We start from the raw sequence: 22,673 nt of genomic DNA on the forward strand, positions 1-22,673 counted from the left end.
TCCTTATGGTTTTCATATTTTTTTTTTGCCGGGTAATAAAAACCCACGAAAAAAAATTTCAGCCCGATAGCTCTTAAGACGGCTGAGTAAAACGCGTACGCACAGACGGACGGACAGACGGACATGGCTATATCGACTCAGCTTCTCACGCTGATCAAGAATATATATACTTTATGGGGTCGGAAACGTCTCCTTCTGTGCGTTACAAACATCTGATCAATTTTATAATATCCTCTGCAAGGGTATAAAAACAGTAAAACGAAACATAACAAAACGTTCCAGTTCATCAGCCATCAGCTGACTGTACTAGTTCCAAAATGCCTAAAAATGAACCAGTTGTTAGGCACACGCCAAGTAACAGCTTGCCTGCCTCCAAGTTGATAAAGAAAAAGACACAAAAAACGAAAAAGAATACAAGCAACAAAGAGATGTTTTATATAAATGTTCAGGAAGAAGAGGAGAAATGTACAGAATCCCAGTTGGATATATTACTGAAAATCAGCAAAGGCGAATACAGACTTATCAAGAAGAAGAAGCGTAGCTCCGTGTGGAATGTGTACCGGGAGATTGCACGTGCCGATGGTTCCAAGCTAAAATGGCGCTACTATTGTGTGGGCTGCAGGCGGGTGATGCAGTCAACAGGCGGTTCCACATCTAATTTACGCATCCACAAATGCCATGTTAGATATCTCAAACAGAATGGCAATGGCATGACATTTGATGTTGCCCCTCCATGTCCATTGAACCAGAAGCGTTCGGCAGGATCATCTTCATCACCCATCCCGGCGGTGGGGTGCTCCCCCCTCCTCCTCAGCCGTAGTTGAAAATAAAGATTTCTATGAAATTCCCATAGTAGACACAACAGAATACGAAGATGTGGAAGAAAATGAGGATGCTGATGACAATTTGGAAGAGGAGCGCATTAAAGATGCTTCACCGCAAGTTATAAACCAACAAATTGCTTTACCCACAACAGCCAACACCACATCTCATTCGCGTCCCCTACTCCAGCTGTTAACAGATGATGAGAACTGGTCCGACGCCGACATGGTCGAAGTGCAGCTGCCCATTGAATTGCATAGTGCTACCATTAATAACGATATGCCACCGGAGGAAGCGGAGCTAGAACAGGAGCATGAACCCCACGAGGCCGAGGGCGAGCCCGAGCACGAAATCCTTGAAGCGGAAGACGTGGAACCAGCGATTGTAGAGTTGCAGCAAAACATTGAACAAGACGCAATTCATTTACCACCTCAACCTTATCGCGGCTGCACACCCTTCGATTCCAGTGCTCTGGCCGAAGCGGATAGCTATGCTAGAGCCTGGTCTCATGCCTTTCTTAAGCTAACCGAAGAGCAGAAATTCTATGCCAAACGTTCAATTGATGAACTCCTCGTTTTGGGTCGTTTGGAAAAACTAAATATATCCACAGTGACAGCACTGACAACAAATTTATAAGTCAGATTGAAATTCAAGACATTAGCCCATTAACATTTTAGATTAAGGAATAAAGTTACTTCGTTTCATATTTCCAAAATGAGTTCCTATATGGAATCTCTCTGTATACCATATGCATATGTATGTACACGTTAATGGTAAACGATTTAATGAATTCATGTGAAACATTTTTTTTGTAATTTATTTTTGTAGTACTTTATATTACGCATAAATGGAAAGTGTTTAAAAGTATTTTGTATTACTTTATGTATAATAAAAAAAAAATTTAAATAAAAACAAATTCAATTAATTGTTAACTTACATATGTACACAATTATAAAATGAGTAATTCTGAATCAGTAAAACGATTTAATATCCAAGCCGTTAAACAAAGAAAATTCAAATATTGGAAAAAAAGAAAACAAGAAACCAAACTATTTAAGAGAGATTAGCATAGAAATTTTGTTGAAAAACGAAATTGTAAATCATTTTGCACAATGACGTGACATGACATCCATATTTGACGAGGAATAGTCAGTATGGGATGGAACAGGAAACCGAGACGGATGCTATAATAAAGGAGGAATGGGATTGGAGTCGCTGGCCAAGCGATTCGTCATGGAATACTCAACATCTTTACAAATTAATTCCCTATGTCAAAATGAAGCCGTCAACTGGGGCCAAAATTGAGGAATTGAGGAAGCGGGATCGGAATGCTGCACTTGTCCAATATCTGCATAGTGTGCTGCGTTCCCTGTCGGATCATGAGGCAAGTGTTCTACGTTGTCGCCTTCTCAATTTAAAGTATGGAAAGTCGAGGATTCATAATATATTTGAATAAGCTGGCGGATTAACCAAATCTGCGGGGGACCGGATCGAATTATACCGCATTTCATAAGATAAAACCAACAAGAATCAACTGAATAATTTGTTATTTTTGTTTATATGTATGTTTATATATATATATAGATAATAGGTTTTACATATATTTATTATTGCAGGTTTTTTGTTTTTCAATGATTTAGTTACTTGGCTTTAGATATAGACATATGAATATATATATATATGCCATTCACTTGTAATTTTGATTATCAAAAAAAAAAAAAAAACGGAAAAAAGACGAAGATGAAGAAAACTTAACGACAATATTTTTTGTAATTTTCGCCAGTTCCCTTTTTTCGAACACTTCACCCGCACTTTGCCCTAGCCCAGCCACTACATTCCCCATTTCGATTTAGTTCGCCTGAGTTGTGGCCGGTTGAGAGTGGTTGTGGTCATTGCTGATTGCTGCTGGTGGCGGGGTGAACACATGCGCCATCTGTGGAGGCAATGGCGTTGGCTGGGTGGGAAATAGGCCTCCCATTGAGGGTTGAACTTGCGGATATGAGGGTACTGTTTGGGCAGCAGCCGCAGGATAAGAGAGAGCAGCAGGAGCAGACATGTACGCTTGTTGGGGGGCAGAGAACATAGGCACAGCAGGCACAGATACCATTGTCGGGGCTGGGGCTGGGGCTGGTGGTTGTGGTTGTGCTGTTGCCTGAGGATAGGGTAATTGGGCAGCAGGAATGCTGGGATCTAACACGCCGGGTATATAAATATTTGATGGTGGCGGCACAGCCACATTTGGTGGTTGTGCAGGAACTTCAAATGGAACAGGAGCAGGAGCTGCAACAACAGATGGTTGTGACGGAACGGCGGGCACTGGAACCTGAAATTGTGTCTGAGACGACGGCGGAGGTGCCGCTGCCGCAGTGCCTGGCGTGTCATTGGTGGCAATGGTGGCTTTTGTTTCTAAAGCAGCAGTTAGAGCATCCGTGGCATCGTCTGGATTAAAATACGTTTTGAATAGGCTCTGTTGTTGCTGCTGTGGTGGCTCAATTGTGGTTGGTTGCTGTTGTTGTGTTGCTGGTGGCCTGATCTCGGCATTTGTGGAACCAAATGTATTGGCCAATGGTGGTATGTAAGGCATCGTTGGTGAAACAACCGCCGGCGGAGCAATTGCAACAGCAGCAGCAGCAGCTGACGCTCCTCCCCCAGTCAACAATGGAGCTGCAGCCTCATTGGTCGCTGATACAGCTCCGCCGCCTCCTGGCGTAGCTTGTGCTTGAACTGGAATCCGATGCAAATAGCCGTAACCAATACCACAGCCCAGCGCCCCCTCTCCACCCCAGGCGGTATTGGGTTTAATTGTAACCTCTCGACAAGCATCGTCATCCAAATTGTAGACATACATTTTTAATGGCTGCTGTTCGTGCATCTCAATCAGGGTAAAGAGGTCATCGTTCTCATGTCGAATGGCATCCGCTCCAATCACATAATCACTGTACGCCCTCAGACCCGCCAACTCTGCTGGTGAATTCGGATGCACTTCTAGTATATGCCACACACTCTCATTGGCTCCCTCAAACGAACAGAAACGTATGCTCACACCGAGCAATCCTTGGCCACCCCAACTGTTGCTCGGTGTCAATGTCAGCTCTCGTACGCTTTGTGTCTTGCTCGAGTAAACAGTAAGTCGCACTGGTTTGTCCACGTTCTGCCGCAAGAGCTCTTTAAGCATGTCATTATCCTGAAGATGGATAGATATAGTAACTCGATATCATAAATCTCTAAAACATTTTGCTATGACTTAATTGTTTTTGTTTACCTGGTCGAGCCTTGTCCCTGCTATTGCAACAATGAAATCAAAAAAGGCCTCTAGTCCGGCTTTCTGTCCCGGTGAATTGTCCTGTACTTTGAGTACGTGGTATCCTGCATAGAAATCAACAACAACAAATCTATGTTTACAAACTTGCCTACACAACACTTATGTATATATGTATATACATACATATGTATGTGTTCTAATTGGAATACCGATAACGTTTACGTGGTCTTCCTTCAATAATGGAAATCATTCTTACGTTACCTTCTGTGCCACCGCCGGGTACATGTACACTGTGATTTGAGCCCATGGTTTTGGTTTTAACTATGACTATGTGGATCTTTAGTTAGCAGCGGACTGGTCCGATTGACTGGCGTGTCTTATAAAATTGCTTAGTTTCCTTCCTCTTGCTTTTTGCCAACACAAAATATAAATTACTGTGGCACTTCGTGGCAAGTTCTAAGTGTGACCGGCCCGGATTACATCTAATAGACCATCAATGTTATCGTTATCGATTGCTTCTGTACCGTATAAGAGACAACAGATACCACCAAGTGGCATCACTCTAGCACAGTTATCCCTATAATTTTCAAATCATTTAAAAGACATCCGAAAATCCGTTTATCCAAAATTTTAAACATTAATTATGTTACGTTTATATTTAAAAGTTCGCAAGAAACAGACTACATTATATAGAATTTTTGATGTTACCAGCACTTTAATTCCCACACCTGTGGATATTCTAGCATTCAGAAAAGAGGGAGATCGTGTAAAGATAATCACTAAGGAAACCGTTAACATAATTGTATAAATTTGAATTTAAACAAATGGTTAATTGCACTGTAAAAATATATATATATATGTATATATATTCATACTTTATTCAGCGTTTTTTTTTTTTTTTTATTTTGTATACATTGATTTTATATATATCTTTTTTTCTTCTCACGGCTTGTCTATGTGTGTGTGTGTGTGTGTGTGCTGTCATGAAATTAATTATTTTATGTGCTGTGTGTATGTGTTGTGTTTCAAGGTGCTAAATATTAAATGGATTTGGAATTTCTCTTTTCTTACATTATTTTTTTGAAATTTTTTGTATTTTTTTTGTCCTGTCTTAAAAAAATATTCTTTATAGACCGACTTTTGTATGTAAAAGAGATAAGATATATGTATATATATATATATTTTACTCTGAGCTAATAACAACTTTAAATCCTTTACGGTTTTTTTTTCTCTTTTTTTGTTGTAGTATTTTTTTGTATCATTTCGTAAAACATAATTGTTAAAATTATGAGTTAATAGCGTTAAGTAACTTGCATTAAATCGAGTAAAAAAAAAAACAAAATACAAATTTCAAGGGGGTGTGTATACAAATGTGTAAACAGAATGTTTTAAAATGATATAGAATAACACAACATAATAGGGATATATAAGTAAGGGTATTAATATAAGTCATAAGTTGCCCTGGCTGGGCTTATTACGTTTTCTCTTGCAAGATCCGAGATCCCCATCGATTAACCATTGTCGTTGCAACATATCAATACGAGCAGCAGCAACAGCAACGTCGTCGTCGACGCTTGCGTCAGCGCCTCTCATACTTGGCCAACGGCACGGAGAGACGTGTACGTACTCCTGCTCCATTTCCTCCACCAGTGGTGGCTGCGTTGCTGCTGCTGTTGCTACTTGAATTGTTTAATGACGATCTTCCACCACGCTCCGTGATTGTGGTTCGTCTACGGTCAATGAGGCGCTTACTACTTGCTGGCAGTGTATGGTTGTTGCTCTTATTGCTGTTGTTGTTGCGGCTAGCTCCTCCTCCTCCGGCAGCAGCAGTTTTTCCAGCATTGCCCTCACTATAGCGCTGACGTTTATTGATCGCCGCAGTATCTATATATATATTATATATATGTATGATATAAGTTAAGTTAAGAAATGATAAAAATGATTTTTGTTTTTTGCGATATATATATATAATATATATAAATATATATATATGATCCTAAATCTCGTCACAAATTGCCGCCAACTCTCACAATGTTGGCACAATTTTAACACCAATTTCTTCAGCATCATCATCATCATCATCTTCCATATCAACATTCACATTAACATCCACATCCACAATATCATCAACATCAACAGCATTGTCATTGTGAGCCACTAGTTCGGGCACATCCAACTGTTTCTGCTCCACATCTGCCAAAAACGTATCACAAGAGGGTAAAGGGAGGAGACAATAAAGAAACAAAAAAAAAAAACAAAAGAGCATCCGAAAAGCAAGAGAGAGAGAAACAAAGAAGAGGATAAAGAGAGAGAGAGAGAGAGAGAGAGAATGAAATAGAACATTTGATAATGATCGAAAATGAACATTATCAAATGATTAGAAGAAAAATTTTGATCAAAATCAATTTTGAATTTGGATTTCATTTTTTCGAGCTGATGGCGAGCAATGTGGATGGAAGTACTATGTGGGTATGCGTGTAATAAAGCCGGGAATGCCCAAACCGTAACGGAATCACTGGAATACCAATATTATTAACATAATCTAGAATTACATCCATTAAAATACGTTTCGGTTCGGTATTCCCTGGTTAACAATGGTTATGGGAACTATAAAAATAAATATATATGTTTTTTTTTTCTGATACTTTTGTGCTGTGCGAATATGTAGCAAGGATTTAAGTGTGATTCACTCCATGACCAGGTATGATAATTGAGAAGCGACCCCCTGCCAGTGATGAGAGGATTGATTGAGATGACTTGAATGGACGAATGATGATGATTTGATGTGTAATGAGATGTTGTAAGATGACAGCGAGATGTGTGTTGCTTTTTTCTTTGATTGCGAATACCAACCTTTAGCACTCATTTTGCGTTTTGATGTAATAATGCCCGATGAGCTGGCATTATTTTTTTGGCTATCATTAGAGCCCAGACGTCCTCCCGTTATGGTGCTACGACGTTTCAGACTTGCATCGGAGCGACGCTCTCGGGTATTGGCCAAACTCACGCCTAATGCTGGTTGATCTGCCGACTTTTTGGCTACATTCTTGCTATTGTTGTTGTTGTTGCTGCCACTGGATGATGAGGATAGTGACGAGCCACTTGCCGCCAATTCTTGAGCCGCTGTTTTAGCGGCTGCTGCCGCGGCTGCACGTTTGAGATTTGCGGGCATGCGTTTGGGTGGCTGCATAGTGGCCACCCCTCCATTCGTCCCAGCCGATGTCGAGGACGACGACGATAATGATGAGGTAGTTGTATTGTCCGTTGTGGCGGATAATTTTTGCGGCGATGAGGTCTTGGGCAAGGCCTTGAGGTCATCCTGCTTCTTATGCATGCCCACCTCAAGCCAAAACTTGAGCTGAGACTCACGTTGACGCTGCATTAGCTCCTGGCCGGCAGCATATTTGCTTAGCAATCCCTGCAGCTTCTGGACAGTCTTGTATACAGTTTCGGCAGCAATTAAACCGTAATCAAATAGAGAGCACATATGTAAAATGAAATTGCGATAGAGATTCTTGCGGACAATCTCATGGCCCTTGGCGTCAAGGAACATCTCGCAGGCCAGCGGCAATTGGCAATCTCCGACAAATCCATGACGCATCACATGAAGATTCCAAAGTTTCATCAACTCCTTTTCACCCTCATTGACATCGGAAAATTCATCGATCATTTGAATGGTTTTTTGCCGCAACCATAGAGGATCACTCTCGCCCTCTGAATCAATGTCAAGCTCTTTGGGATGTACGGGTAGGCAGGTCTCCGTATGATGATATAGCCTACAAAATTGAGAGAGAGAGAGAGAAAGGAAACGTGTAAAATATGGAATGGTAGAGATTCATCCGGTTCTCTTACCTATTGTGCCCGGTTATATACGAACGCTGATTGCTAATATCATCTTCATCCAGTTCAAGAAACTCATCTAGGCACGTCTTTTTGACGCCTTGGACGACAGACCATTAAACTGGTCACCGAAGTGCGTCGCACTGGGCCGCAAGTTCGCGCGAATGATGAGCCCGATGGCCCAGCTAGATCATATGGTGAACCGGCATACGAACCATCATAGGCATCGTTAATTGTAACATCGATGCGTGCTCCAGTTCCGGCCGGTTGATAGGTGAAATTAAAGCGGGCATGACAAAGTTTTAAATGCTTGAGTAAGGCATATAGACGCAAGCAATCCAGACCACACCATGGACAATTCAATTCCTGTGTATATTCTGTCTGTTGTCGCGTATTATTGCTATACATAAAATTGTAGACAATTTGTGTGGTTTGCTGCTCCAACTGGTTGGTGTTATTGTTGTTTGTGGTCGAGGCAGTTTTGTTGCCATTTTTAAGGCTGCTGAAATTGTTGTTGTTATTATTATTGTTGTTGTTGTTGTTATTATTATTGCAATTATTATTATTATTATGATTTAGGGCAGCGGCTGCCGTATCGCTAACATGTTGAACATAACGCTGCAAATCAGGAGCCGCTATAATCTCCGGCAATTGCTCATTCGATAGTGTCAAATGGAATTTCAACATTGGGCTCTGCTGATAAACATCATAGGTTAACGATAGTGGAATGTAGCTATCGGGTATTGCATCCCAGGTGCATTTCTTTGGTGAGAAGGATTTTATGCTTGTGGAATTCAATGGTTGGAGCATGGCCTCGTATTCGCCTTCGGTAATGAAACCCGTTGATTTCTCATACAAAATTAGCTCGGAGCCATACATTTTCTCATTGGGGCGAGATCGTTTCGACGGCGGTGGTGGCGGCAGTGGAGAAGCTGCAAGTAGAATTCAAATGATAAAGAAATCCTTTGTATTTTTTTTTTTCATCTGGACCCGATTCTTACGTAAAAATTCATCGTTGCATGGGGCAGCTGGCGCTGTAGTAGCTCCTCCTGAAGTTGCTGGCATCATTCTGATACGAAAGAGCAGCTTGTAAAGTGTATGCTGTTCCCCCATGGGTCGCATGGTCTGTAAAGGTATGCTTATGGTGGCATACTCTCCAATCCCATTCTTGGGATTGTAGATAATTTGCGAACTCTTGCTCAGAAGCTCTTGAAAATCGAGAGTGCTGTCTTTGCGTTTGCTTCGTGTTATTTTGTAGAGCGTTGTCTCAACGCATACCGTTTCGCCGGCCTTGCATAGCAACTGCTCTTGCAGCAACTCATCTGAATCCTGGGATTTTAGTTTCTCATGCAATGAATCATAGATAACATGCAGGTAGTTTTGTGTCACCGCTTCAGATTTGTGTAGGACGCCACCTAATATGGAATTAACCTTGAAGTTTGCTCTTTTCTTGTTGTTCCTAGACATGCGCTCCTTCATGTAGCTGAGTGTTCGATTTAGGAAGATGGGCTAAACGGGACAAAGGAAGATTGATTAATCAATAGAATTAAACCGGATGGGGCTAATGGCTTAAATTACATTTGTCTCATGCCGATTCCGTAGATAACGATAGATCTGCGTGGGCTCTGAAAAAAATAAATAAACCAAGTTTAAGGATATGCAACTCGGGGACTTAGGAGAGTTTGATATACTTTCAAATGCCTGCAAAAAGAGTTCCTGCTCTTGTTGATGTCCATTGAGTTTGACTGGATTGCTGTTGTCGGTGGTGGTGGCTCCGGCAGTTCCAGTAGCGGCGGCTCCCACACCCGTTGTGGTGCTCGTAGTATTTCCTGCTGCATCTGTTGCTGCTCCGGGGCCACCACCACCACCATTTGTGGTTAATCCATGGCCATGTCCATTGGAGGCAGTGGCTGCAGCGCCATCTGCATTCTCTTTCTCGCGTTTTTTCTGTGGTGCCATTGTTTTTGTTGCAGGAGTGCGGGGCGGGTTTGCGGAGCGTCACACACACACACACACACACACTCACACACACGCGCGCACTAAACTCTTACGCTTTTCCTCTCTCTTGATTGCTTTCTGTTGCTCCCGTTTGCCAGCTCACAAAATTTTGAAATAATTTAGTTGTTTAATACATTGTTTAGCAAAATATCAGTTATTACGCGTAGTTTGTTTAGTGTTTTTTTCTTGCTTCTTTCTGTTTTTCTTTTTCTTTTCGGCGCGAAACAATTTGCTTTTGTCTCAGGCTACCCTACACACTCGATAAATTTCATATTTATCGAATATACAATATACATTGAAAAAATCGATGGTTATCGATAGTCGGACACTGCAACTATTTGCGAAACTTATTGTTATCGTCATCGTCGTCACATGGAATTTCGGCAGTCACCCTTCATACATTTTTGTTACAAACTATTAGTAAATTAAGTGCAAGTATTTTATATTGAGCTAAAGTAAGTTGCATAAATTAATTAAAACTTTGTGACATTAATTTGATTTGTACGAGATAATTGTATGTAAGTGAGTGAATAAGCGGCATTTACACATACATACACTCACAAAAAAATTCGACACCCACAGACACACACACTCATACTCTAAGTTTGTTAAAAGTTGAACAAATTTTTGTTACAGTCAACTGTTTTGAAATAATCAGAATTCGAATATATCATTGTTGAGAAAAACATTGAAAATGGATAAAAACAGCGCAGCGTTGTATAAAAAAATGCAAACCGAGGTTGAGTCATACCAGACCCTGCAAAAATGTGAGTTATTCTCGAATGCCCAAAACCATTCTGACAACTAAAGATTTCGATCCCATATTTAGCCTGTGTTAAGATGGTCAAACAACGTGCCCTACTAGAGAGTCAACTGAATGAGAATAAATGTGTTCTGGATGAGCTTAATCTACTTGGACCAGATAATAAAGTCTATAAACTTTTTGGTCCTGTTCTGGTCAAACAGGAGCTAGAGGATTCACGTCAGAATGTTGGCAAGCGCATTGAATATATATCCAAAGAACTGAAAAGCTCCAGTGATACACTAGAGAATATGTAAGTGGGCGCAAAGAATTGCTCCTTCCATATATAAAATACGAAATTTTAAACTCATTTCAGGGAAAAGGATATGCTGAAACATCGAGAGGCAGTTGCCAAATATCAACAGCAATGGCAAGTGGCGGCAGCCATGAAGTAGAGTAGTCTTAACAACCTCCCCCCATTGAAATCGCAACAAAATTTAAGTTATAATTTATTTTTGGAATTCAACAACACATTAACAACAACAATAACAACACAAACAAATACGAAAAGCATTTAATTATCGTATTCGTTTTGCTTCATTTTGTTTCAACTTATATAGACTTATTAAGTTAAAATATTTTTTTGGAGATTTTATGTTAATTGCAATCACACAATATAAAAAAATATTTTAATAATCAAAACATCTCTCTAGGGTCTATATGAAGTGAATGTAAGAAAGAATATTTCAGTGCCTGCTGCAAGTTGATCAAATAAACGAGTAACAATATGAATACTTTAGAAGAATATGCTTTTCACCGAACTAAGAAGAAATGGTCTCAAGGTTACCATGTTTTGTTGTCTATTCGACTTGTTTTTCAAATATTTAAATTTTGAGAAAACCATATTATTTTGATCTTGAACCTTACGGTATTTTAGACTATGTATGTATATACAGTAAAAGAGATTTTTAAATCTTAGATAAATTATCTGTGTTTATTTGTGTTTTGTATAAAATTGTCAGTTTTTTGGAATATATGTATATAGTAGTTTTTAACCGATTCTAAAGAAAAACAGAATTTTTGGCAATTATATAATCAATATCATTCGTCCAGGGATTTTTAAATGCGCGCCATTCGCTCTGCAATTGTATGTAGCCATTGTCCTTGCAACGAAAGCGATAAACCTGAGTGGTAACCTTCTCGGGTACTTGCATGACCATTTTGTGGGATTCAACCAGTGCGCCAATATCCTCACTGTGAAAATACTCGTAGAAACTGGTGCCCAGAATCTCTTGAGGTAGAAATCCGATGACAAGGGTTGCACTAAAACCACAGAAGAAACAAATTAATCAGAAGAATGAGAAGAGATGAAGGGATATTATAAATCGCTGATCCTACCGCTGATCGACAAAAAGAAATTTGCCTTCCGCCGAATGGCGGGATATAAAAAGCACATGCCGTATATTGGGATGAGTGTCCAGCGAAGATGGAACACTGGAGTTAAGTGCATTTGGCGGTATGCGTCCGATGGCCACTAAGCACGAGGTATTTGTCGTTTGATCATCGCTGTCGCCATCTTGATCCTCATCTTTGATAGGCATCCATGATTTGAGGTAGCCAGTACACTGTATAACCCGATATTTATGATCAATGCTCAACTTTGATTTACGTTTGGTGGAGCTACGTGAACTGGAAGATGTGTCCGATTCTTCTTTTATTTGATTGTTGGCGGCACGCAATTTCATGCGACAAAAAAATGAGCGTCTTGCGCCAGGGCACAGGCGACAAAGGCTCTGGGGGACATCTGTCTTAACAGGAAGCATGGCTACACATTTAAGTCGTTAATTAGTTAGTTTGAATTAGCAAATGTTGCACTTGTCACTTACTCTTGGCATCGATTAGGCGTTCACGTGGGCATTGCTCCAAAGAAGATAACTGCTCCTTAACCTTGCCAATATCCTTGGGATGCAGGACATCGAACCAACTTTGGCCCAGTAGATCCGATTGTGTACAATTCAACACACTCGACACAGAGTCCGACACATAAAGTATACGTCCTCGATCACAACCAACAACGAACAGAAATCCTTCTGATGCCTGCAATATGATCATTTTTAACTCCTGATCAGATAGAAAGCTTGGCCTATAGTCGGCTAAGGGATGAAGGCTGCCACTTCCACGTATCCCTCGTAAATGCTGCACCGCCATCCGCAGGACAGTCAATTTATCTAATTTCCGTTGCATCGCATAGCACATGGGTATCATCGATGAGAGCTCGTTGATGTAGGTGTTCATTTTATCCCGTCGTCGTTTCTCGATCTCACTGTGATTTTGTCTTAAATTTTGAAAATATTTAAAATATTAACAAAACTATTGCATACTTTTGGGGCGTATATTAACGCAACAAATTGGATTTAAGGTAAATAATTCGATATTTGGATTAAAATCACATTAAAAACTTAATGCTCCTTAAAGAGAGAGTATTCTATTAAAGTTGATTTTAATTTTTAGATGAGAACTATAAAACAGTTGATAAAGAGCTTAAAGGGGTGTTCATACGCAACTATACTTTCATTTGAATATTTTAATTATACACATACTTGCGATTTTCATCCGAGGTGCGAGCTGATTTCTCCTCATCATATGTATCATCCTCCAACTCTTCCAGATTCTCGCTGTGGCCCATGTAGAAGGATATATAGAAAACGAAGCCAGAAACCAAAAAATCAACCCCATTAGAAAAAAATGGCGCTGAAAAGCAACTGTTGCTCGCTTTTCCACAAAACGAACAATTTTCCGAGTTTGTGTGTATGTGTGTGGATTTGAGTGTGTGAGTGCTAATCTGCACACTATTAGCTAAATTATGCACACACGTACTCAATTTTATGTAACTTGCAATTTCCAGATATATTCAAATCCATAGACTTACCAAAACTCTTGCATTTCCATATTTTTCAAAAAAAAAAACTTGCTAAATTTGTTGGCTTCAGTTTAAAAAGAAATTTGTGTAATATTTGCTTGTTTACAAACACGGAATGCGAAAAGTATCTGAGGGAAGCTTTTCCCACAGCTTCAACCACTTCCCTTCAAATAGTTGGGTGGGTGCTGCCAGACATACCGTGGGACATCGTCTCAATGCATTCCTTATGTCTGGCAACGCGGCTGCGGACTGCAACGAAAGCTTACTTGCTCTCTGTTGCATTTGAGATGGAGTGGGCAAGTGCCAATTCCCCCGCTCTATGGAAAATTTTGCAAAAAGCTTTGCCAATAGATTTATTATTTAAAACTTTATCGCGTCCTTCGAAAGTAAGGAATATTTCTATCCTTCGAACAACGGTGTTTTTCATATTTTCCATAGCCTACTTTGAAGGGCATTAGTTATCCATTAAAAATTAAACAAATATTCAGTCAAGTTATTAATATATTTAATAAAAACAGATCTATCTAAACTAAGATTAACTAAATTATACGCTATTTCACTCTTATTGCATCATATTTGATTTTTTTGGGAAAAAAAGTAATATCAAATAAATAATACACAAAAACAAAACAATTTAAATATGATACATTCTATCCAAGCATATGGTAATGACCTGCATGTAACGATCCCACAAACATCGAGTCTCTTGATCTCTGTTAAATTAAAAATAAATAGCGAGAGTTAAATTTATTATTAACTCCATAATAATAGTTGAAAAACTTAAATCCTACCTGGATATTTCCAGGTCAAGGACACTCTGCGTTATAGAAGCAAGAAATTTGTTTACTTGCTCACGATTCCAGCCGTTCTGACGCCAGGGATCGATTAACTTCTCACAGAGATCAACAAAGAGATCACGTAATTCACGATTGCGATGCAGATTACACGCAATTGTAATTAAAGCTCGCCAATATGATCTATCAATTAAAAAGTAGAATTATTAAATTTACTTTTGAGTTTGCTAGGGAATCGAACCGAAAATTGTTGTCCAGTTCGTGAAAGGCACGTTCCAGCAGGACAGGCTTGAGGCGCAAACAGACAAGACTGAAGGATCAAAGAATATATTATTAATATATCAATATGATTTACAATTTTGACTCACTGTTTGATCTCTTTTTCCTTATCAAGCAGACAGCGCAATTCACGTAGATCTAGAAGAAATTCTTTATCCATTTCAGTATCGTAGTACTCCGGGCCCGTGTGCTATTAGTTTAGGAAGGAATGCTTTATTTTAGTCCTTTTATTGAAAACCATATTGTTTACCTGGTAAGTATACGTCCAATAGATCATTATGGAGTGGGAGCAGGTTAATAAATCGCTAAAACTCAAATATTGCAATTTTTTCTTTGTCGTCTCGAAGCGCAGGCAGGCCAAGAACACAATGCATGCATATTTTCTATTGGATCAAAACGAAAACAACCGAATAAAATCTCTATGATTGTAAAGAATAAAGATAGTACTACTATGCCTACTTGGCCAGATCATTGGAGATGAAGAACAGATGTTTTATGTTATTCGTCAAAGTCCCTGGTAGTTCTTCAACAGCCTTAAAAATGCGTTTAACATTGTCAAATTGTCGGCGACATGATTTCAGCTTGACACAAGTCTTTTCAGCAACTTCATCCAGATCCTTGCGATATCTGGATGTCAGTTTTTTCCCTAATATCTCACGAGCCACCACATCATCAATCGAATAATATTTTTCTATGATCAAGTCTCGTGTATGGGTTTCCAGTTGAAAGCAGGATTGTTCCTAAGAAATAGAAAAGACTTATCATTAATTGACTATTATTTAATTGCTATCATTAAATACCATTAATTTGGTGGGTGCATGGAGGTAGAGCTCAATGAGCGAATAAGTACGATAGTGATCCAAAACATCAGAGGCAATCAAGTCAATTGGAGCGCCCATGGAATGTCCGAATCCTTTTTGCTTTAAATAACATACAGCTTCGCTGGCTAAAAAATTATAAAACTAATTATTTATGTATGTCCAGGTATACAACTGGGTTATTACACGAAAATCCTTCGATCCATAGTTGATAGATTTCTGGGTCGACGAGGGTGTAATTGCTTATAAAGACATCGACATCGGCCTGAAACAAAGTAAGACATGATCTTAAATCACAAAATATCCACCAAACCCATTATCATTCCCATTAGTAAGATTAGAATAAAACTTAGTTCATAGCTTTCTGTGAATTAAGAATGATAGTTTCAATTGCCTGATGCTGTAAAACCTATTCCATGGCGTTGCACTCCAAACTGACAAAGTAGTTTTAGATATGTATAAGGTTGGTAGTGGCAATTTTATCCTATTTTTAAAACATTTACTCTATATTGATAAAACCATAAATTACCATTTTATTTTAATGTTATTTTTGTTATTTTGTGCCCTTTCAGGGTTGAGGAAATTTGTGTCTTTCTGGTATTTTTCAGGGAATTTTGTGTGTTTTCTGGTATTTTTGCTAGTTCGTGACAGAAAAAAATATTCAGGGAAGTGTAAAAATGTATATCGAAAAAGAAAATATCGGGCCATCGATAATTTATTCTCGTTTGTCTGGCAACACTATTTGGTAGAGATGCCAATATTAGTAGAAAAGCAAATGTAATATTCTGGCAACCCTTGACTATGAGGAAGAAGAGGAGGAATAAAAATAAAATATAAATTTTAAACCAAAAAAATGTGAATAATTAAATGCAGTGCAATGTCAATAAACAATAAAAAATACACTATGAGAATATAAATGTTGAGCGCGCGCGAAACACACACACACACAAGCGACAGTAAACGAAACGAACAACAGCGCAACACAACAACAGCGCCAACGCCAACAACAACAGCAGCAGCAGCAGCAGCGCAAGACATCGGCGGACATCGTATCCAATTGCAAGTTGCAACAAAATTCGATGAACTTCGATGAAAAAAAGAAAAGTAAAAGCGAGTGAAATATAACAACAACATTTAACAACACAACAACAATTGGCAGCCGAGAGTGTAGTGTATGCGTGTGTTAAGTGTGAGTGAGATAGCGAGAGAGAGAGAGAGAGCTGGTGTGAGAGTGGAGAGCGCGTAAAATTATGGAACAAGTGGATTCCTCAACGGAACTGCATTTGAGCAGGATACGCGAAGTGAAAGATTTGACGGCGCTGGCCGACGATGTGGTAAAAGAGGAGGTGATTCTCGAAAGTCCACAGCATCATCATCAAGCTCAACATCATCAACAACACCAGCAGCAGCAGCATCATCAGGTAACGAAACGCACACAAAACTTTTAGCACGGCTTTCAATTTGCGCGGCGATAGCAGCAGCAGCAGGCAATAAGAGAGAATGGTGAGAACGGAAGCGGAGGGGGTTGGGAATGTGTCCCAATCCTGCTCATGTCTCCTGTGCTTTGCTCTGTGCTCTGCTCAACTCAACACGACTCGACTCGACTCGACTCTGCGCAGTTGTAGAAAGCTGCCTGTATGTATGTATGTATATGTATGTGTGTGAATGAGAGAGATAGCGAGCGCCCAAGGAGAGGTGATGTGAGGAAACGGGGGAAGGGGGAGGAGGTTGGGGGTGTGTGTGTATGACGGCGCCGGAGGAGGAGGTGGGCGAATGTTGGCCCAACGGCGCAACAAAAATGCGCGCGGTGCTCCAAGTCTAAGCTAGGAGCAGCAGCAGCAGCATAACCAACCACCCACCCGCCCAACCATCCCTCCTGCCTTCCGCCTCTCTGCCTTCACCCGTACCCCATCCCTGATTTTGTGGCGCAAATTGTTGTGTATACCGATTTTCATTTTCCCATGCTGTGTGTGTTTCTTCTGCTTGTGTTCTGTTGTTTACTTACATTCGAATTTTCTTCTCCTTTGGTTTTTCCATTTTTGCGTACACGGAAATTTTGGGAACAAAAAAAAAAAAAAAACACACAAAATAATATACGGAAAAAACACCAACTAACTAACAACAACATCAACTACAACGGCGACACCAACAACAACGTTGTTCACATGAAATTCATGTGACGCGGGAAATCATCATCTCGTGTCCCGTGTCATTCCCGGTACGTGCATAATAATATGTGCGCCATGGTAATGCAGTTGGATACAAAAGTTCGTATGGTCACATCCTCCTCCGTTAACAATACCGACAATAGCGGCAGCGGCGGCGGCGGAGGCAACGGTACAGCAGGGAGCGGCGGAGGCGGCGGGGCTAGTGCTGGTGGCGGAGGCGGCGGTGGTGTCGTCTCTGTGCCAGTTTCACTGCCCATTGGCTCGATGATAACCGGCACAGCGTTTAATGTGATTACCCCCGATCAATTGCCTCACTTCAAGCCGATGCTGTGCGTCGATAACAATGGCTATCTCTCCGGCAGCACAGTAAGCATGGGTGGTGACCTCAAAACGATTGTCATCCAGCAGCAGCAGCAACAACAGACGCAAACCCAAAGTACGGCAGGCGGAGGAGGAGCAGGCGGCGGCGGTGGTGGTGCTGCCGGTGGTGGCAATGGCAGTGCCGGCACCAATACAACCGCCACAAACACAATTGGACTGAATCACGATGGCTCTGGCAGCAACAACAGCCATGACAGCAGCATGGCCACTCTGGAGCACTCGGGCGGCGGCGGCGGTGGTCCAGGCGGTGGCAGTGGCACCCATCATGCACACACCAATTCCGGCTCCACATGGACGACAGAGAGTGCCACCCAACATATGGAGGTCTTCCAGATTCGTTGTAAAACCACCTGCGCCGAATTGTATCGCAGCAAACTGGGCTCTGGTGGCCGCGGACGATGTGTTAAATATAAAGATAAATGGCATACACCCAGCGAATTCGAACACGTATGCGGGAGGGGTTCCAGCAAAGATTGGAAACGTTCCATTAAATATGGCGGAAAATCATTGCAATCTCTCATCGATGAGGGTGCACTAACGCCGCATGCCACCAACTGCAGTTGCACCGTGTGTTGTGACGATGAAGCAGGTGAGTCAGGTGAGAGATTCAACACACATACACCCACATACCTGCACAGACTCAAAACCAATCAACCCACCCATCCATCCATTCAAATTCTACAAGCAATCCAAGAAGAGCAAGTGCAATAGTGAACGACTAAAAGTTGACAATAAGCTGCAACCAAACGAACATCTTTTACGACGATCTTACTGAAAGTCCAGCTCAAAGCCTTAATATCAGACATTAAAAAATATGTTCCTATATAATGCCCAGGATCATTAGAATTCGAAATTCGTTTGGTAAATTTGTAGGCTCTTGTCCGTCCCACGTTACATTTGCTCCAGAATACACCTTCGCTCTGGCCCAGAGCCGGACCCAGATCGTGCTTGAGTTATGATATGGTGCCATTTGATTTGATCTCACCACTATTCACTATATGTTCCGTTCTCAATTTCACAGCTTCCGGCCCTGTACGCTTGTTTACGCCCTATAAGCGACGAAAGCGAAATCAAACGGATCTCGATATGGAGCCGGGACCCAAACGTAAACGTAATGCCCATCATAGCAACAACAACAACAGTAATACCAACAATAATAACAACACAAGTGGCGGAGGGAATAGCAGCAACAATGTCGATGTTAATGCAGCTGCTGTTGCTGCTGCCACAGCGGCAGCGAACGTTGTAGATGAGAATAATATGTTCCTCGCTGAGGATAATATTACATCCAAGGATGAGCCATGGGCCGCACTGAATGATAGTTTGGATACATCCACCGAGCTGGTCGATCAATCGCAAATGGGTAATCCCTACGAGCGTGAAACGTTTGTGGTGAATATCAATGATGCGGCCTCCATTGCCGTCTTGGATAGCAGCCAATCAATGAAGAATATCGAGCATGTCTATTGCACCATGGTCAAAGCAACGAATGACTTTAAACGGTTGCTAAACGATATGAAACAAAACTTTGATCGGCGTATTGAAGTGCTGCAAAAGGAACGTGATGCGGCTGTCAGTGCGATGCGTGTCCAAGTCCATGCGGATATCGATGATCCGAATATATCTGGCTCATTGCATGGCAATGAGATCATATCGGCCAAGAAGGTGAGCAAATGAAAAGCCAACCCAAACCAATCTTGGGGTTAAATTTAAAGAAGTTGCTCCTTCTCTTTCCCACCCACACTCATTCACCATCTGTGTCACTCTCTATTTTGTTTTTAGTGCGCCAATTGTAATCGAGAGGCATTAGCCGAGTGCTCACTGTGCCGAAAAACGCCGTATTGCTCGGAATTTTGTCAGCGCAAGGATTGGAATGCTCATCAGGTGGAATGCACGCGAAATCCACAGACGACAACGCAACAGGTCATGCTATTGATCGACGATCAGTCCTAAGCCCACATAACGAATTGTATATACAAACACAACACAACAACAAAAGCAAAACATAAAACAAAAACCAACAAAACAACAACAAACGACAACAACAAAAAATGATGAAACATTTTACTACTAATTAAAAATACGATTATACAAAGTTTCCACCTGCCCCCTAAGAAGAAAAAAAAAAATCCCCACCCACCACTCTACACCCTAATCCTTTTCCTACTACTATCACCCACTTACCTAACCAATCCATAAACTGATCCCTAATTCTAATGCGTTTTTATCCTCCCCACCCCTCCCAATTATATAGAAAGCCTATAGCCAGCCAGCCCTCTTAGATTTATGTCCTATATTAATGTAATTCTTAAACGTACATATTACTATATAAATATTATATATAATTATATATATACACTTATATATAAATATATATATATACATTTTACTATTGAACGTAGGGCAAGTCAGCAAAGAAAGAGTAAAAAAACCCCCAAAAATGGAACGAAAGCAAAAAAAAATTATACAAAATTACAAAAAACACAACAAAAAATTAAGTAAAAAAAAAACATAAAAAATTCAAACAAAATAAACAAAGCAAAAGATAACAAAACAAAAAAAAAAAAAAAAAACAACAAAAAAAGTAAAAGAAAAAAGGAAATGTGGAAAATAAATTTTGTAGCAAGCAAAAATCAAAGCAAGTGCAAAGGCGTAGAAAATTAATTAAGCTACAACATTTGATGAAAATTTAAAAGAGAGAGAGAACGAGAAAACAAGAGGAATTAAGAGAAACCCAAAACACATTACTTGTAATTCAATTTAAATTAAATTAAATTTATAAATAGTTGCAAAGCGCATAGCATAACTTACAAGGAACCCACGCTTCCCCTCCCCTCCCTCCCACACCGCCGTATCCCCTCCAGTCCCTCACATACACACACACACAGACAGACAGACAGACACACTGAGAGAAATTACCATACATATTTGTCTATGTATACATTTTTTCACTAGACTTTAAGCATATAGTTAAAAACTTTTAACATTTTACAATTATAATTTTTATGATGGATCTACTGCCGCCTATCCCAATCTGCATTCTCCACTTAAACCACCATCAGTAAAGAAAAAAAAAAAAAAACAACAACTAAAAGCGATAAAACAAGAGTATCCAACCAAGAGCCACCCCTCCACCCACCCTCTGCCCGTGTCGTTACATGCATCCAAATAAAGATTTCAAGCAAAGAAGAAGTTAAACAAAATCAAACTAACAAAACTTCCCAGACAGATGAAACGAACCAACCGATCTATCCTGAATTCTCTCCCCCTAGAATGACAAATCGATCGAACTTAATATGTAAAACGATTAAACCAGAATTGTGTGTAAATTGTGTGTTTCTGTAGGGTTTTCCTTTCTTTTCTTTTATTTTCTTATTTTTAATTTCCATATCCATCCAATTGTAAAGTTTTTGCCGTCGCCCAACCAACCAAACATCCAACCACTTCTTGTAGTCTGTAGTTTCTCTATATGCTAATACATTCAAATATGTAGTATATACATATATACAACTAGCTATATATTCCGATTCACGCACACTCAACAGACGAACACACACACGCGCTGATACATAACCACCACCACACCAACACGCTGATCCCCCAAAATTTTGGGGACCTCCACTCAAAACCAGAATTTGAAATCTTTATTCTTATGTCTGTAATGGTTTCGCATACATGGGAAAATTAATAACAAAAAACTTAACGAAATTCTTTTTTAAGAGTAAAGACAACCAAATCCGCACACACACACACACACTCATAGAACATTTACAAAAAAAAAAAAAAAAAAAAAAAAATCAAGCGCAATTGCAGATAGATAAACGAGTTGGAAGAGATTGGAGATAAAGAGATGGCTAGAATGAGAGAAGAAATGAAAATATATATATATATATACATAAATTTAAATTGTACAACGCTTACGTTTTTGTTTTGTGTTTTTTTTTTGTCTTTTTTTTTTTTTTTTAATTTTCATACTTTGTTGTCGTTTTGTTTCGTAAATAAGTCTTAAGTTTAAAGAAAAGATAAGAAAGAAAAAAATAAGAATTCTTTGAGTCAGATCCGAGAATCGAGTTGCTGAATGTGATTTTAGTAGAAGTTCTTTCACAAGGTAAGCATTTAAGTTAGCACTCGCACTCGAGACTATAGTATAGTAAAAATGGACCGAAAAAAAGAAATATTTCAAATAAATCAATTCAATTCCTAATTCATTTTCTATTATTTTGCTAAATGAAATGTTTGACATTAAAGCCTAAAAGTATACTTCAGTACCTGTCTAAGGATATAACCGGAAATGTGGTATATATACGTAGAGTATGCCAGCTCCATCATCGTTGATGTCACCATAAGCAAATACAAACGCAAAGTGCTTTACAATTGTGTCTCGTCCCAAATTGTATTCATATTCAGAACATTTATCAGATTTGCACACGATTAATTTCTAAGGCTTCCTTTGTTGCTTTCAGATGAACAAACCGTTAAGACGGTAATGGAAAATTTATATAAATTCTCGTGGATAACTAATGACTAAGTAAGTAATATTATTAGAAAACATTTATTATCGAATTTACGTAGCTGCTTTCGGATGACAAATCTAAGCATATTTTTATTAAATCGTCTGTGAGAGATGTCTTGCATTAAATTTAATTATT

General features: G+C 39.8%; 7 protein-coding genes across 9 annotated transcripts; 3 read left to right on the forward strand and 4 right to left on the reverse strand.

Moving 5' to 3' along the window:
- The first annotated feature begins 302 nt into the window (after positions 1-302).
- LOC137574815 (uncharacterized) lies at positions 303-1,738 on the forward strand. Its single transcript, XM_068287246.1, is given in 2 exon segments — positions 303-827; positions 829-1,738. Coding segments are annotated over 2 exon segments (1,140 nt in total). The 5' UTR covers positions 303-317; the 3' UTR covers positions 1,459-1,738.
- Positions 1,739-2,410: 672 nt separating this feature from the next.
- Grasp65 (Golgi reassembly-stacking protein 2) lies at positions 2,411-4,566 on the reverse strand. Its single transcript, XM_068287215.1, has 3 exons — positions 4,346-4,566; positions 4,085-4,188; positions 2,411-4,006 (listed from the first exon to the last, which is right to left on the reverse strand). Exons 1-3 carry the CDS (start codon positions 4,389-4,391, stop codon positions 2,672-2,674), a joined length of 1,485 nt encoding a protein of 494 aa, XP_068143316.1. The 5' UTR covers positions 4,392-4,566; the 3' UTR covers positions 2,411-2,671.
- A 731-nt stretch (positions 4,567-5,297) lies between these two features.
- Su(z)12 (Polycomb protein Su(z)12) lies at positions 5,298-10,182 on the reverse strand. The gene is given in 7 exon segments (XM_068287196.1): positions 5,298-5,968; positions 6,938-7,860; positions 7,937-8,016; positions 8,018-8,856; positions 8,926-9,433; positions 9,503-9,549; positions 9,616-10,182. Coding segments are annotated over 7 exon segments (2,970 nt in total). The 5' UTR covers positions 9,884-10,182; the 3' UTR covers positions 5,298-5,663.
- A 57-nt stretch (positions 10,183-10,239) lies between these two features.
- Positions 10,240-11,456, forward strand: Pfdn6 (prefoldin 6). Of its 2 annotated transcripts, none has more exons than XM_068287244.1 (4): positions 10,240-10,377; positions 10,559-10,689; positions 10,752-10,977; positions 11,041-11,456. In XM_068287244.1, the coding sequence occupies exons 2-4, from the start codon at positions 10,617-10,619 to the stop codon at positions 11,117-11,119; spliced, it is 378 nt and encodes a 125-aa protein (XP_068143345.1). In that variant the 5' UTR covers positions 10,240-10,377; positions 10,559-10,616; the 3' UTR covers positions 11,120-11,456. The 2 variants fall into 2 exon arrangements, with proteins under 2 accessions (XP_068143345.1, XP_068143346.1); XM_068287245.1 differs by lacking the exon at positions 10,240-10,377 and adding an exon at positions 10,422-10,440.
- Positions 11,457-11,639: 183 nt separating this feature from the next.
- On the reverse strand, positions 11,640-13,754 carry cyc (basic helix-loop-helix ARNT-like protein cyc). The gene is made up of 5 exons (XM_068287228.1): positions 13,594-13,754; positions 13,265-13,339; positions 12,551-12,999; positions 12,063-12,489; positions 11,640-11,987 (listed from the first exon to the last, which is right to left on the reverse strand). The coding sequence occupies exons 1-5, from the start codon at positions 13,611-13,613 to the stop codon at positions 11,726-11,728; spliced, it is 1,233 nt and encodes a 410-aa protein (XP_068143329.1). The 5' UTR covers positions 13,614-13,754; the 3' UTR covers positions 11,640-11,725.
- A 318-nt stretch (positions 13,755-14,072) lies between these two features.
- On the reverse strand, positions 14,073-16,086 carry Fibp (acidic fibroblast growth factor intracellular-binding protein). Its single transcript, XM_068287234.1, has 9 exons — positions 16,005-16,086; positions 15,662-15,740; positions 15,458-15,603; positions 15,117-15,397; positions 14,908-15,040; positions 14,747-14,847; positions 14,620-14,688; positions 14,376-14,561; positions 14,073-14,297 (listed from the first exon to the last, which is right to left on the reverse strand). Exons 1-9 carry the CDS (start codon positions 16,005-16,007, stop codon positions 14,219-14,221), a joined length of 1,077 nt encoding a protein of 358 aa, XP_068143335.1. The 5' UTR covers positions 16,008-16,086; the 3' UTR covers positions 14,073-14,218.
- Positions 16,087-16,245: 159 nt separating this feature from the next.
- On the forward strand, positions 16,246-22,228 carry Deaf1 (deformed epidermal autoregulatory factor 1). Of its 2 annotated transcripts, none has more exons than XM_068287204.1 (4): positions 16,246-16,896; positions 17,731-18,622; positions 19,046-19,689; positions 19,807-22,228. In XM_068287204.1, the coding sequence occupies exons 1-4, from the start codon at positions 16,726-16,728 to the stop codon at positions 19,975-19,977; spliced, it is 1,878 nt and encodes a 625-aa protein (XP_068143305.1). In that variant the 5' UTR covers positions 16,246-16,725; the 3' UTR covers positions 19,978-22,228. The 2 variants fall into 2 exon arrangements, with proteins under 2 accessions (XP_068143305.1, XP_068143306.1); XM_068287205.1 differs by having other exon boundaries at positions 17,731-18,613.
- The last annotated feature ends 445 nt before the right edge of the window (positions 22,229-22,673 follow it).

Source organism: Drosophila tropicalis, unplaced genomic scaffold, assembly GCF_018151085.1.
Source record: "Drosophila tropicalis isolate 14030-0801.00 unplaced genomic scaffold, ASM1815108v1 contig_463, whole genome shotgun sequence".
Lineage (NCBI taxonomy): Eukaryota > Metazoa > Arthropoda > Insecta > Diptera > Drosophilidae > Drosophila > Drosophila tropicalis.